The 16,342-nt window shown below is 42.7% G+C and overlaps 1 protein-coding gene across 2 annotated transcripts in view; it reads left to right on the top strand.

The window, feature by feature from the left end:
• jag2b (jagged canonical Notch ligand 2b) overlaps positions 1–13,200 on the top strand; it is a 101,446-nt gene extending 88,246 nt beyond the window's left edge. For both annotated transcript variants that reach the window (XM_055872482.1, XM_055872481.1), the window contains 3 exons: positions 106–237; positions 10,268–10,418; positions 10,598–13,200. In XM_055872482.1, coding sequence (XP_055728457.1) covers positions 106–237; positions 10,268–10,418; positions 10,598–11,103 — 789 coding nt within the window. In that variant the 3' untranslated portion in view covers positions 11,104–13,200. The remainder of the gene's footprint in view (positions 1–105; positions 238–10,267; positions 10,419–10,597) is intronic.
• The last annotated feature ends 3,142 nt before the right edge of the window (positions 13,201–16,342 follow it).

Raw genomic sequence — 16,342 nt, 5'->3', positions numbered from 1 at the left:
CAAAGATATCACATAGAATGGAAGTACCAGCTTTATAGGAAGCCCTGTGGTGCAAGTTGCTTTCCTCCTACATTCACAAATTGTGTATCTGTGTGTTATCTCCAGGGCACGACGGTGGAGAACATCTGTTCAGAGCTGAGGTACCTGCCTGCCACCCGATCCCTGGCCAAAGACCACGCCCTCCTTATGCTGTGTGACCTCTCCTACACCAATCAGGATGCTGTGGAAGTTGCCATAGTAAGTCCGCTCCTCTGGCTAGCCAATCGAAATCAATTCCTCATCTCTGGGACTTCCGTCATTAGGGACGAATCCTAACTGCAGGTTGTTGTGCTTTTCTGACATTCTGGTAAATCATGCATTGATGTCAAATAGAAGATTCATGCAAGGGCGCTACTTTGGTTTTAGAAGTGAGGGGGACGGCTTGGTCTGATGGTCCTCCCAATTTTTGGGGCATCTAATGCTCATTTCCTGAATTTCTACGTAATCTATTATGATGCGTGGCCCTTCTAGCCGTCTCTATTTAGAACAACAAAAAGTAAGCAAAAATGCCACAGTCATCAAGCTAGATGAGAGACCATTATTAAATATGAGAGATAGCAGAGAGAGCTTGCAAAGTTCTGTCATACTTTCCAGGTCTATGCCCAAACAGTTTGAGCTTCTAATTTTAAAAATCAATCTCAAGAAATGTCTCTCACTGTTGCCGCCTGTTATAGACCCCCCTCAGCTCCCAGCTGTGCCCTGGACACCATATGTGAATTGATTGCCCCCCATCTGTCTTCAGAGTTCGTACTGTTAGGTGACCTAAACTGGGATATGCTTATCACCCCAAGCTAGATGCCCTCAATCTCACACAAATTATCAAGAAACCTACCAGGTACAACCCTAAATCCGTAAACATGGGCACCCTAATAGCTATTAGCCTGACCAACTTGCCCTCCAAATACACCTCTGCTGTTTTCAATCAGGATCTCAGCGATCACTGCTTCATTGCCTGCGTCCGTAATGGGTCTGCGGTCAAACGACCACCCCTCATCACTGTCAAACGCTCCCTAAAACACTTCTGCGAGCAGGCCTTTCTAAACGACCTGGCCCGGGTATCCTGGAAGGATATTGACCACATCCCGCCAGTCGAGGATGCCTGGTCGTTATTTAAAAGTAATTTCCTCACCATCTGAAATAAGCATACCCCTTTCAAAAAATGTAGAACTAAGAACAGATATAGCCCTTGGTTCACTCCAGACCTGACTGCCATTGACCAGCACAAAAACATCTGACTGCGGACTGCAATAGCATTGAATAGTCCCCGCGATGTGCAACTGTTCAGGGAAGTCCGGAACCAATACACAGTCAGTCAGGAAAGCAAAGGCTAGCTTTTTCAAACAGAAATTTGCATCCTGTAGCTCTAACTCCAAAAAGTTTTGGGACACTGAAGTCCATGGAGAACAAGAGCACCTCCTCCAAGCTGCCCACTCCACTGAGGCTAGGTAACACGGTCACCACTGATAAATCCAAATCAAACATTTCAATAAGCATTTCTCTATGGCTGGCCATGCTTTCCTCCTGGCTACCACAACCCTGGCCAACAGCTCCGCGCCTCCCCAGCTTCTCCGTCACCCGAATCTAGATAGCAGATGTTCTGAAAGAGCTGCAAAACCTGGACCCGTACAAATCAGCTGGGCTAGAAAATCTGGACCCTCTCTTTCTAAAATTATCCGCCACCATTGTTGCAACGCCTATTACCAGTCTGTTCAACCTCTCTTTTGTATCGTCCCGAGATCCCTAAAGATTGGAAAGCTGCAGTGGTCATCTCCCTCTTCAAACGGGGAGTCACTCTAGACCCAAACTGTTATAGACCTATATCCATCTTGCCCTGCCTTTCTCTAAAGTCTTCGAAAGCCAAGTTAATAAACAGAGCACTGACCATTTCGAATCCCACCGTACCTTCTCCGCTATGCAATCCGGTTTCCGAGCTGGTCATGGGTGCACCTCAGCCACGCTCAAGCTACTAAACGATATCACCGCAATCGATAAAAGGCAGTACTGTGCAGCCGTCTTTATCGACCTGGCCAAGGCTTTTGACTCTATCAATCACCGTATTCTTATCGGCAGACTCAATAGCCTTGGTTTCTCATGACTGCCTCGCCTGGTTCACCAACTACTTTGCAGACAGAGTTCAGTGTGTCAACTTGGAGGGCCTGCTGTCCGGACCTCTGGCAGTCTCTATGGGGGTGCCACAGGGTTCAATTCTCGGGCCGACTCTTTTCTCTGTGTATATCAACGATGTTGCTCTTGCTGGGGGTAATTCTCTGATCCACCTCTACGCAAACGACACCATTCTGTATACATCTGGCCCTTCTTTCGACACTGTGCTATCTAACCTCCAAACGAGCTTCAATGCCATACAACACTCCTTCCGTGGCCTCCAACTGCTCTTAAATGCTAGTAAAACCAAATGCATGCTTTTCAACTGTTCGCTGCCCGCACCTGCCTGCCCGACTAGCATCACTATTCTGGACGGTTCTAACCTAGAATACGTGGACAACTGCAAATACCTAGGTGTCTGGCTAGACTGTAAACTCTCCTTCCAGACTCATATCAAACATCTCCAATACAAAATTAAATCTAGAATCGGCTTTCTATTTCGCAACAATGCCTCCTTCACTCACGCCGCAAAACTGACTATCCTACTGATCCTCGACTTCGGCGATGTCATCTACAAAATAGCTTCCAATACTGTACTCAAATTGGATGTGGTCTATCAGTGCCGTCCGTTTTGTTACCAAAGCTCCTTATACCACCCACCACTGCGACCTGTATGCTCTAGTCGGTTGGGCCTCGCTACATATTCGTCGCCAGACGCACTGGCTCCAGGTCGTCTATAAGTCTATGCTCGGTAAAGCTCCGCCTTATCTCAGCTCACTGGTCACGATAACAACACCCACCCGTAGCACGCGCTCCAGCAGATATATCTCACTGGTCATCCCTAAAGCCAACACCTCCTTTGGCCGCCTTCCAGTTCTCTGCTGCCAGGGACTGGAACGAATTGCAAAAATCGCTGAAGCAGGAGACTTACAATTTCCCTCACTAACTTTAAACATCAGCTATCTGAGCTGCTAACTGATCGCTGTACGTAGTCCATCTGTAAATAGCCCACCCAATCTACCTACCTCATCCCCCATATTGTTTTTATTTACTTTGCTGCTCTTTTGCACACCAGTATCACTACTTACACACCATCTGCTCATCTATCACTCCAGTGTTAATCTGCTAAATTGGAATTGCTTTGCTACTATGGCCTATTTATTGCCTTACCACCTCATGCCATTTGCACACACTGTATATAGACTTCCTTTTTTCTATTGTGTTATTGACTGTATGCTTGTTTATTCCATGTGTAACTCTGTTTCTGTCGCGCTGCTTTATTTTGGCCAGGTTGCAGTTGTAAATGAGAACTTATTCTCAACTAGCTTACCTGGTTAGATAAAGGTGAAATAATTTTTTTAAAATTAAATATTTGTCAGTGATAAAACTGAACTAGATCAATGATAATTCAATAATCAATAGTGTGTTAATCCTTTAACCAATTGCATCACAAGTGAACAGCTCTTACAAATAAAGTATAAGGACCTAACTTTTGATTGTCTTTATGACATCCTCTATATCAAATTTCAGCCAACCCGAGCCGCCTGCACGCCGACCCTCACCAGTCTAGTCAATAACTCGACTCTCTCTCCAACACAACTTCCTTCTCATCTTTTTTTGGGCTGTATCAAGGGAAGGGTTTGGAAATCATAAGTTTAATAAAAACACACATTCACCTACACAATAACACACAAACAGTATGTTCTCCATATAATTCATATCATAGGCCTTAATAATACTGTAAAGCTCTTTGTAATTGCACACACTATAGCTGGGTCACCCCGTCCTGCCCCTTGGGGTCCACGGCCCTGCAGCACCCCACCCAACTTAGCTTTAGGATATTAGTGAAACATTAATTATTGGTTTCAGGTGTGTTAGGCCAAGGCCAGAGAGACTACCATCAGTACAGCAGACCCCCAGAGCCAGGACTGAGCAGCACAGCAGCTAGGGATTGCCTAAATAGCTGTTTTCCCTGACATGGGCATGTTTTCAATACAGACTTCTTTTGTTGTACAGTATTCCATACAAAGCATCAGACCTTATGAAAGTTGCACAGTATACCCTTCATCTTGTAATCAATCAAATCTAGTGATAAATAACTTGACATTTCTGCCATCCATTGTGACTTTGTTGGAGGATAACCAACCTTACACTTAATGGCAAAGCATTTCTTAGCCGCTATGAATGCTAGGTAACAGTTTCTTCTGATAAGTCTCCAGTATCAACAATTCCAAGCATACAAAAACAGGGACATGCTGAGATAAAAGAACATAGTCTTTGCCAGAATTCCGCCAGCCATCAGAACACCATAATATATGCAAATATGTCCCCTTTATGTGTTTTACACCTCCAGCAGAATTACATTTCTGAGTGTATGATATTCAGGGCAACTGGCATATATAGTACGTTCTATGGATGGTCTTAAACTGCAGTAATTTATATCTGAGATTATATGAGCATGACTCGGCATTCTAACATCTGTATACATTCATCAATAGCGTCTCCCAGGTCTTCGTCACATTTTTGTATTACATATTTTGTGTCATGGAAATCAGCTTTAGAGGTTTGTCAGACTCCCTTAAAATAGTTTTAATCTTTGAAGCGTCTTGCTTGTCCAGTGTTTGCTGCACTGAGATGAGTGGAGTGTTGTGTACTGACTGTGCACCATGACACTGAAGCCTGTAGCCTTGTTTATGTAGAAAAAGCAGTGAATTAGCTAGGGAAACTGACAGATCAATAACGTTAGATTGCTATACTGACTAATTCAATCTCACATTACGCCAGAATATATTCTTCAATTGTTTGGCCGCTGGTTTCATAATTTGATTCAGGTCTAGTGTGATTGAGGCAAAAATAATAGCTAAAGTTACTGAGCTAGCTAACGGTACATCAAATTTACTTCGGTTGAAACAGGACAAAACAAAAGGCTATAAGACATTTCAATACACACAACAGCTGTTAGATACTGCTACCTGACAGATAGTTCAGCTCTAGCTAACCTCTAGCTGTCTGTGGTAGCTGCTAGTAGTTCATTCACTTCAGTCGAGAGGGGATGAAACAATTGCTAACATAACATGTCCGTTATACTACTAGCTCAGCACTGGGAATAAATAGTTTTTTTCTCTCTCTCAAACAGCAGTTACATTGCCAGCTAGATCAGTCAACTAAAAAGTAGCCAGTTTCTGCTCTGCTTGCTTTTACATCTTGAGAAAAAGCACAACAGACAGCAGCTGCCTCTGTTCATCTCTCCAGTGCTGGTCCTATACACCAGCCTTTCAGAAGCTTTGCCTTCATACAGCCTGTCCGCACACACTGTTATCAGTGTGATCCTAAATCCAGACAGCCTACCCGACCGCTCTGAGGCGTCCACATGGTGCAGCTTTTTGTATCACAGTGCAATGATAAAAAAATTCAATTTCAGAATGTGTGGGGGGGTCCATGTCCATCCCCAGTGAAAGGTAAGCCCCTGAATTAATGCGAGAAGCTGAGTTACTTAGGCAGATTCAATAATCTGCATAAAGTGACCACCTGTTGAGGAAAGTTGGCTACATTCAATGGAATAGATGTGATACACATTGACACCCTCCAACACTGAGATGGCTTATTAAGGGGTTTGGAACTAGCTAATTACAACTGTTCATCCGTTATGTCATTGGCGCTGTGCAGGCAGGCTGTTTGACAGTGGGTACAGGAAAAGCATTGCCAACATGTAAAGTTGGAGCCTCAACCCTTTGATACAAATCTTACCTATCTTTTCTGTTTTATGGTCGGTCATAAACTAACAAACGGAAATCAGATTTCCTTCCTTGCGGCTCAGATCTCCTTGATATTCCCAACCGGCGCACCACGTCCTTGAAGAAAGCTGCCTGGTCTCTAATCGGATTACCTTAAATACATTTGGGAATACCAGGTGGGGCGGAAGATTTTTCCCACACTGTTGGGGATGCAGGGAAATGGTTTGAATAGATCAATAAAAAACATTTTTTATTTAGTAGTGCTTGTCACAATGCTTCTCAGAAAGTTGTAAATTGTGTCTTTTGGAGTGATGCCACACAAATAAAGGTTAATTTCAATCGAGCCAACTCTGAAGAGCTAAGTACCATCACTTATATGTGAATTAAAATTTGGAGCATGTGTGTTGGTTGTAATTCTCCTAGAGAATCTGATGGGATCAAATCACAAGCCAATTACCACAGAACAGGGGGCCTTCCCAAAGCATACTTTTTTGTGCCCACGTGGCAAGAAAGCGCATGCGGTGTTGAATTTGATGAAATGCAGGCCATATAATAATTTGGTTTCCCCTCCATAAAATGTTTTAGTTAACTGTGCAACTCATCTGATTTGATGGAGACTTGGGCTGTGTCACACTTTACTCATTCAGTTTAGGTGAGACCTGGGGCTGTCACCTTTTTAAAATATTTTTCACTGGTGTGCATTTCTTAACACCAGTAGGCCTATAGGCAATCTTATGAGACTCTTTTCAACATTATTAGAAAGACCAAGGTCTTGGGTTGAAATGGGTTCCCTTTTATCATTATAGCTTATTACAAAATGGGAATTATTACCTATCAAACACTCAACTTGAATAAATCAATGTGGCCTACAGTCTTAGAAATAGCCAGGCTATTGTGATTTTGATTAAACAAAATTTGATATTTTAAGTAACTTTTTATATAATGACCATCTGAGCATAAAGGCTATGATTCTAATTTCCACATGGCTTTACCTAGCTCTCGTGTTCCTCATTTCAACAGTTAATGAATATCCTACTCCCATAATTCAAAAAAAAATATTACCCATTTTCACTTTCACCTCAAGACTCACAAATTCCCCTCACCTCAATGTTTTGAGATTCTGATATGAATTAACAGGTAGATGACCTCTTGCAAAGTAGTCACACATTGGAATCTTATTAGGCTACAACCTCTAGATTGGGTGTAACAGACTAAACTATACTGTGAAAAACCACCAACAGTGCCTTCGGAAAGTTTTCAGACCGCTTGACTTTTTAAAAATTTATGTTACAGCCTTATTCTAAAATGTATTTTTGTTATCCTCAAATCTACACACTACACCATAATGACAAAGCGTAAAAAAGGTTTTCAGATTTTTTGTATTTTTTTTTTTTAAATAACCAAACTTATTTACGTAAGTATTCAGACCCTTTACTATGAGACTTGAAATTGAGCTCAGATGCATCCTGTTTCCATTGATCATCCTTGAGATGTTTCTACAACTTGATTGGAGTCCACCTGTGGTAATTTCAATTGATTGGACATGATTTGGAATGGCACACCCCTGTCTATATAAGGTTCCACAGTTGACAGTGCATGTCAGAGCAAAAACCAAGCCATGAGATCAAAGGACCTGGCCGTAGACCTCCGAGACAGGATTGTGTTGAGGCACAGATCTGGAGTAGTGTACCAAAAAATCTCTGCAGCATTGAAGGTCCCCAAGACCAGTCGCCTCCATCATTCTTAAATTGAATAGGTTTCGAACCACCAAGATTCTTCCTAGTGCTGGCCGCCTGCCCAAACTGAGCAGTCGGAGGAGAAGTGCCATGGTCAGGGAGTTGACCAAGAACCCAATGGTCACTGACAGAGCTCCAGAGATCCTCTGTGGAGATGGGAGAACCTTCCAGAAGGACAACCATCTCTGCAGCACTCCACCAATCATGCCTTTATGGTAGAGTGGCCAGACGGAAGCCACTCCTTAGTAAAAGTCACATAACAGCCCTCTTGGAGTTTGCCAAAAGGCACCTAAAGACACTGACCATGAGCAACAAGTTTCTCTGGTCTGATGAAACCAAGATTGAACTCTTTTGCCTAAATGCCAAGCGTCACATCTGGAGGAAACCTGGTACCATCCCTACAGTGAAGCATGGAGGCAACATCGTGCTTTGGATGTTTTTCAGAGACTGGGAGACTAGTTAGGATCTGAATGTCCTTTAGAACCTGATCAAACATCTCTGGAGAAACCTGAAAATACCTGTACAGCAACGCTCCCCATCCAACCTGACAGAACTTGAGAGAATCTGCAGAGAAGAACGGGAGAAACTCCCCAAATACAGATGTGCCAAGCTTGTAGCGTCATACCCAAGAAGACTTGAGGCTGCCAAAGCTGCGTCAACAAAGTACTAAGGGTCTGAATACTTACTGTATGTAAATGTAATATTTCAGTTCTATAAATAATGTATTGCAAAAATGTCAACCTGCTTTTGCTTTGTCATTTTGTGCTATTGTGTGTAGATTGAGGGGAATAAATAAATGTATTCAATTTTAGAATAAGGCTGTAACGTAACAAAATGTGTAAAGTCAATGAGTATGAACTTTCCGACTGCTCTGTCCCTTTCCCATCAAACCCAGATGAAAGCTGCCTACTTCACCATGCCGTTAACTTTTTGCCACCTTTTATTTTGTATCTAAAAGGTGTTGCCAGTAACATCCTGTACTTATATTTATTTATAATTTTTGGGGGGTGAAATTCTGCCTTAGCATTATTGCCACGTTTTATACTAAGCCTGAAGCGGCATTTGGCATGCACTTTGCTCTTACGCTCTTGATGGTTGCTAGGCACCTCCCGTTTGTAGGTTGTTCCAATCCTCGTGGCAGTTCTAAACTTTACGAGGCATGTCACTTTGCCCATCACTTCTCATAGCCCACCACTATGCATGCACTGTTTTCTTAACCGAAACTAGATGGCTCCATAAAGAGTTACTGTGGGAATTAATATCACTGAGTGAAGAAAATATTTTAGTACAGTATGCTATTGGAATTAAAGGCATGTATAAAATTGTCTACTGACACATGTCATCAAATTGTTATGTTACAATCAATTTGAAACAAAACCTACTCCCGACCAAAATCCTGTGACTTGTCTGATAATCAATGTGATTTGTTTCACTGAATCTCCATCTGTAGGCTATAATTGGTCTCTGGCTGGGCAAGTCATCTATCACTGATCAGAAACATTTAGCATGCAATAATGTAGCCTGATATCAAGTGTAGGAGGCTGAGAAATCTAAACAGGAGATTCGCATGCTTTTGAAAGCACTCCCAATTGTAACACCCTACGCCTGCTCCCTAACAAAGAGGAGTGAGGGTTGGTCAGATCTGGTCATTTCTTTACATGATCGGAAAGAGCGGATTCTAAGGTTTCTAAAGCACATGCAGGCGCCTACAAGCTCTCAAAAAGGAGAGGGCTTGGTATCTGTTTGAGAATCACTTTTTTGTTGCATGGGCTCTGTTTAAAAATATCACTTAACGAACTTCTGAATTCATTTGCATGGCGCAGCCATGTAGCCTATAGGCATAGACCAGTAACATAACTAAACTCAATATTCTATTCTTTAAAATGTTTCTTAGAAGCTGCCTAATATGAAGTAAAAAAGGATTTCTTTGTGATGGTGTATATTCAGTAGATTTATTAAAATAGACGCCCACCCACATCGGCCCAGTGTGATGGTGTGATCACAGTGGCTGGTGATGAATCAATCAATACGTTGTTGGACAGGCAGAGATGCGCACATTCCAAAATACCATCCTAATATTAAGAGTCCTGCCACCCCCCCGGCCCCCTTTTTTCCACGTCGTCGGCGCCTCCATTCGAACTGGTCTGAATTGCTAGTTGGGTCATGGGCTGGGGGTATTTCCAATGAGTTGGGTCTGGGGTTGTTGTAACTGATTCTGATGGTTGTCTATTGTATTTAATTTGAGCTTAAAGGCCATGGAACAATTCTCTGATTGTATTGGGATAAAGTGGGCATTGTCTGGTAACAACTGTGCTGCCTGGGGCTGTATGCATGGCAATGTGTATTGGTGGGGTTACTGTTAAGGTGAGGGGTTTATTATTAATGAAATTGGGGGCATGTGTTTTGGGGGTTTGTGTAAGGGGTTCTTATGATCATTAACCACATTGCCGTTTTGGGGTGATTTTAATGTTCCTTGCGTTAAATGATTGGTTTCATTACCCATTACATGTGCACACACACACACAGCTCCGTAGACTTAACGACACACGCACAGACACAGGATGATGCCACTCAAGGAGTTTAATTCTGTAAATAAAATGGCACACACACTTCCTCTTTCCTTTTCTCACCCCTTCCCCCTTTACTGTTTTCCAGTCGTTCCAGCCGGATGAGCAGCTGGACCACAGTCTGATCCAAGAGGCGGCCAGCACCATTGTGGGCACGCTGTCTAAGCGTCACAACAGCACAGTCATGCTGGCTGTCATTGAGGTCAAAGTGGAAACGCAGGTCATGCCCCCCACAGTGGGTAAGTAAAATGCCTGAGGTTGACCCCCAGGGCTGTGGTGTTGTAGTCCTTCAATTCCTCATTTTGGGTCTGTCTTCCTAAATGCACTAAGTTTACCTGCTGAAGCCAATTGATTTTATAGCCGAGGTCATAAAACTTTTCTCTCTTTCTGTATTTCCCTCTTTCTCTCTGTGGCGTAGACTACCTTGTGCCCATTCTGTGTGTGGTCTTCTGCGTACTCTGGCTCTTCTGCATCATTGTGTGCGTGTGGTGGACACGCAAGCGGAGAAAAGAGCGCGAGAGGAGGGTGCGCGGCCCCGTCGATGAGAGCGTCAACAACCAGTGGGAGCCCCTGCGGCCCGTTGGAGGACGTCAACAACAACCGCAGCTCAAAGACAACAACGAGGCCCAACAGGAGCGCAAGAAGCTCATGGGCTCCCCCTACAGGATGTGTGATGGAGAAGAGGAAGAGGAAGAGGAGGAGGAGACAGAGGGAGAGATGGAGTTCGAGGAGGAGGATGTGGAAGCAGGCAAGGGGCCCATCTGTAAGTACTCTAAAACCGGGGTGCAGTCCAAAGGGGATGTGATCTGCACTTTGCGGAGTTTGCCCTTAAAGGCACCCATCCGGACCACCACCAAAGACAACCTCTGGAAAAATGTCAACGCCGCCCTGGCTGGCCAAGACGTCAAAGACCATTTTGTATGAACGAACAGGACTCTGAAACGGACTCACTCCACAGCCCCGACCGAAGAAAGATGGGGAGGATCCTATATATTGTACTATTAAAAGAGAGACGCTTTTCAGTTATTTTGCTGTCGTCTGTAATGATTTGTTTTGGGGGGGGGCGAATGATAACGCGATGAGGCAGTTTCTTTTTTTTTTATGTACAGATGAAGCATATTTGTATTACTTTTGAACGAGGAAAAGTGAGGCCTCGCCTTTGATTGAATTGTACTGTTAAAATGAGTGAAGAAAGCCCAAATGGAGGGGGGGAAATAACCAGTATAAAGACATTTTTTGTTGTTGATAGATTATGATTTTGTTTAATTGTGAGTGGGCCCTTTTGGTTGAGACTGGGGGGGGGGGGCTTTTCGGGGGACTCTGTTGACCGCTGCAACAGAGGTTACTGCGGCAACCCACCCATCTCTTTCTTAGCCCGGCGTGCTTGTCTGCAGCCGTCCCGCGCCAGCCTTACCAAGAGCACAGCCTCGAGGGGGAAAGAAACCCCTGTGCCTACTATGTGGCCTTCACATTTTTCGGTTTTCACATCACTTGGTTTTCTAGGCTGAAAGCTCTGTCTAAAGGATTGCAGTATTTGAGTTGGTCGCAAGTGCCTTTCTATGAGCCCTGTAATACTCCATACTACAGCCGAGGTTCCCGAGTCTCGCTGCCCAGTTTGACCCCTGTGATTACCACTCAAAGGGATAGGTGTGTATCCAGAGAGTCCGCCCTCATAGCAACACCATTTCAAAGGTATTCGATGAAAAAACTAGAAATCTGTACATAGGTGTATATAATAAAGGAGTCGCTGTGTATATTTGAATTTAGTAACTTAAAGACAATTCACTTTTTTTATTATTATTTTAATTTTTTTTACAATGCCATTCCTTTTATTTATGCCAGTTGACATAGGCAGGTTTTATAACAGTTCAAAGGAGAATATACAGCGTCCCACAGTCAAGAGCATTTGCGTTAAGGTGCCCCTTATAAAGGACTTATGACGGGTTGCAAGTAGTTCATTAACTCCTGTTATTTCCTTTAAACATATGTTATACATCCTCAATCCACATTTACAGGGTAGTGGTTGTAATGTATTGAATGGTGACTGTTGTTTTAGTGCTTGCCAGATAGTGAGCAAATGGGTGAAATCATAATATACCCAGATCTGCTCCTGATTATTACGGGTGCCACCAAATCATCCTGGGAAATGTAACTGTGATGACCAGGGTTCTAAATAATGTCTGATGGGAACCAGGGTCTGTGTGAAGGATTGATAACAGCCCTCTATTTGGCGAGCACTACCACAATGATTTATGAACGTTATTTGGGTATCTATTCAATACTGCCAGTTTGTAAACTAGTGTTAAAAACTCCCCAAGTTGTAAAGCCTTTATAGAGGGTTCCTTAATGTAAAGTTATATTTATCTAATCAACGGTCATCTTTTTGTTGGTTTGTTTATTAAGGAAAGTATCTCTTAAAAATTGCGTGGTGTATCGTGGCGTGTTTTGTTCGCCTCAGTAAAGCTCTCTCTCCCCTGTTTCACTCTGCTGTCAATGGAGTTTTCTGGAAAAATAGCGATGGACGTTCCTAACCTGTGGCAAGACTAGTTTGTCAAACCATGTGAAAAATACTGTATTGTTCGCATCCGCTTTTAGCCTGCTCTGGTTCAAGGCTTCAATGAAGGGAACACATTTTGCTTTTATAATGCAGTTGTGTTTTGAGGTACAAACTCAATCCAAAAGGATTTACCTCAGAAGTTGGCAAATTACAGATGTTTTCTTTTGTTTTTCTGTTCTCTTTTGCCCTTCAAATTCATGTTAACGTCTCAAACAGCCATGTTTCCTCAAATGGCACACAGCAAAATAAAGAATTTAAAACTCCTAATACCTGGTAAAGTAAATGTTGGGTATGCTTAATTATGGAAGGGGGTAGGGAATGTTTCTGTGACAGTCATTTTTTTTGTACAAAAGAAAAAAGGGTTGCTCTTGCAGAAGTTATTTGGATAATTTTGCCATTTGTTAAAAATTATTGGTTAATAAATTATTATTATTTTCGCTGTCCCGAGACCCCAGCAAAAATCATCTTTTCATTTATCTGACTTATTTTTCTGCATGTCCAGCCCTTATATTTAGCCTCAGAGGTTTTACCCAGAAGTCTGTAGGACAAACAATGTTTTAAAAGTCAATTGCGCCAGCATTGTGGTGGGACTCATTGGTTTAAAGCATTTTATACACTACTGATATGCAAGAGGGGAGAATGAATCAAAGAAGTTTTTGCGACCTGCGCTGAGCTGGCATTCACCTAAGTATGTCTTCCACAGCTGAATGTTAATCAAATTCTATCTTTTGTTAATAAATATGAGGATCAACATTAAGTGATTTCAGTTCCCCATTAGCTCCATAATTGGACAACTGGAATTCACCAGCTCTATACCATTCCAATACCTACATAAGTCAAACCATCTCATTTGTGGGCCTAACTGGGAAAATATGTCAAGGACAAAGGTAAGAAATGGAGTAATGTTTGCCCTTGCTTCAGCCAAGGGCTGAGGATGAGTCTAGATCGATACAATACTGCCCCACTCGATCTCTCCACCCTGCCTCCGACACACCAATGGCGCGTGGTCTCCAGTTCTCAGCCGATCGGGGCTCCACCAATGGGAGGCTGGCGTTTCCATCCCATCGTTCATGGGCTGTGAATTGGGGGGGGGGGGGGGGTAGTGCTTTTCCTATCTCCCGTGGGTGCCCTGTCTGCCCGAGGCTAATGGGACCATCCCTCGCTCTTGTGGAGGAAAGTCTGGATCGGCTTACACACCAGGAAGGAAGTGCCCGAGCCCCAGCCGCAGGAGGCTTTTCCGGCTAGCAACTGATGAAGGGCCAACGTTTATGTTGCTAAAGATGATGTATGTTGTAAGAAAAGATGAATGAGTATTACTGGTGATGATGACGATAGTTAAAAGATAATTGAGTGATGATGATGGGGTTCTTGAACGATTGAGGGGTGAGTGTGATGACTGGTAAAATGATTTTGGTTTCTAACTATGGTGATAATGAGATTGATGAAGAAAGGGGTGTGAAAGTGGTAAGGATAAATGATAGTAAAATGAAGGACAGGCGACGACGCTAGATGAAGGACGACGGTTATGATCATAAGTGATGATGAGCAATAGAATTGTTACACACAGGTGTAAGGGTCATATTGCCATTCAAGGTAGAATCAGCCTTTTGACGATGGCACGTTTGACATACTAGACACCTTGTATCATAAATAACTACTCAATCTTATTTGTAGAATAGTCACTCAGTCACAATTTACCCATGATACGTCATGTTTTCATGTTCTCGAACATGGCCATAGAGATGAGTGAAATGCATGTTCTTTGTGCGCTTCATGCTCCTACAACTTTGTACAGTAACAACGGGACCAAAACAGCAGAGATGTTTAGCCTTGCTTCAGCGCTCTTAGGGCTGGATTCAATCCATATTGCGAAAGTTCAGCGTTATTGTGCAATCAAAATGTAAACATTTACATTTACGTCATTTAGCAGACGCTCTTATCCAGAGCGACTTACAAATTGGGTTGTAAAGGTCATTTCCAATTGAGCTGACACTGTACAGCATTTACCGTGAATGCGGTCTCCGCTTACACAGGAACCTTGCCTTTAAATGTCAATCATGCTACAACGTGGATCTTCAGCGCTACAGATTGAATCAAGCTCTTAGTTGTTGCGCAAGTCGGCCCGATATTGTGGTTTACTTTGTGCATCGCTGAGTCTACCTTTTAAAACATCTCAAGTTTCAATCAATGTTGATGCTGTGTATCTGTCAATATGACGATTTTGTAGATCTTTATATGGGTTAACTTACTATGTTGAGTAAGGCTCAGTTCAGTGAGTGCTCACTGCTCCCTATTCTATCAGTGACTTGGGGAATGCAGTTACATCTGATCTCCAATCAGTTTGGTCATTATGATTTCCAGTAAAATGTGCTTTGAAACCAATTTCCCCGTCATGCACATCACTTGTCTTATTTGAGAGGGCGTAGTGTTGCAAACTCCCTCACTTTATTTGGCTAGTCCCACAGTGATGGTTTGGAGATGTTCAGTGATGTTCACCTACCTGTCTACATTTCAACCATCCATCCACTAAACTTAACTTAACCCTTGCCCTAAGCCTAACTTTAACCCTAAACTTAACCCTTACTCTAAAGCTAACACTTAGCAAACGGTTGCATATTAAAATAGTTGCAGTTGGTAGTTTGTTGACAGTGTTTATTTGGATAGTGATCTATAGTAACATTACAGAATACTGAATATATGTGTTATCCAATATCCATCTCTAAGTCACTTTGCATAAAACTGTCTGGGTTGTTATTTTACCTGAAATAATTTAGCAATGTTTATCTCCCAGGACAAATGATCTAGCAACAGCAAGCTAGCTAAATGTCAATGAATGTTTCATGTGTGTTTCAACCTGTCCCCAAATTAATATAATTGGTTCACAGTTGGTTTTGGTATTATTTTTGTTTAACCATTTGTTTAACTAGGCAAGTCAGTTAAGAACAAATTCTTATTTACAATGACCGCCAACACCGGCCAAAGCCGGACGACACTGGGCCAATTGTGCGCCGCCCTATGGGACTCCCAATCACGACCAGTTGTAATACAGCCTGGATTCGAACCGCTGCGTGTCATGAACATGTCTGGTGGGGATAGACAAAATCACCATGCGCACGCAGACGCATGTGTGGAGCCGATTTGGTCAGCATGTTAGTTCAACAATCGTACCGCATCAGAACCCAAAATATAAAATTGTTTTACTTCAATTTTTGTGAACAAAGTAAATGTAAACACACTAATACTGTAGCCCCAAAAACATGTTTAAAACTATGCTGATGTCATGGAGGGTAAGTTCTTGCATCCATAGTTCTGAATTTGAGTGGCTAAATTTATCCAGCCCCATCCCTCAGCTTTTCACCAAACAGTAAGCACCCTTTGTTTCTAATGCTGATTGCGGCTATACATTTCTAATGCTGATTGCGGCTATACATTTCTAATGCTGATTGCGGCTATACATTTCTAATGCTAATTGCGGCTATACATTTCTAATGCTGATTGCGGCTATACATTTCTAATGCTGATTGCGGCTATAAGCAACATCTTAGTCGTAAATTAATTCCCTATCTTAGAATATTGGAATCTTAGAACATCCCTGACCCACATGCA

This window comes from Salvelinus fontinalis, chromosome 20 (genome assembly GCF_029448725.1).
Source record: "Salvelinus fontinalis isolate EN_2023a chromosome 20, ASM2944872v1, whole genome shotgun sequence".
NCBI lineage: Eukaryota > Metazoa > Chordata > Actinopteri > Salmoniformes > Salmonidae > Salvelinus > Salvelinus fontinalis.
This window is presented reverse-complemented; position numbering and strand designations above follow the sequence as displayed.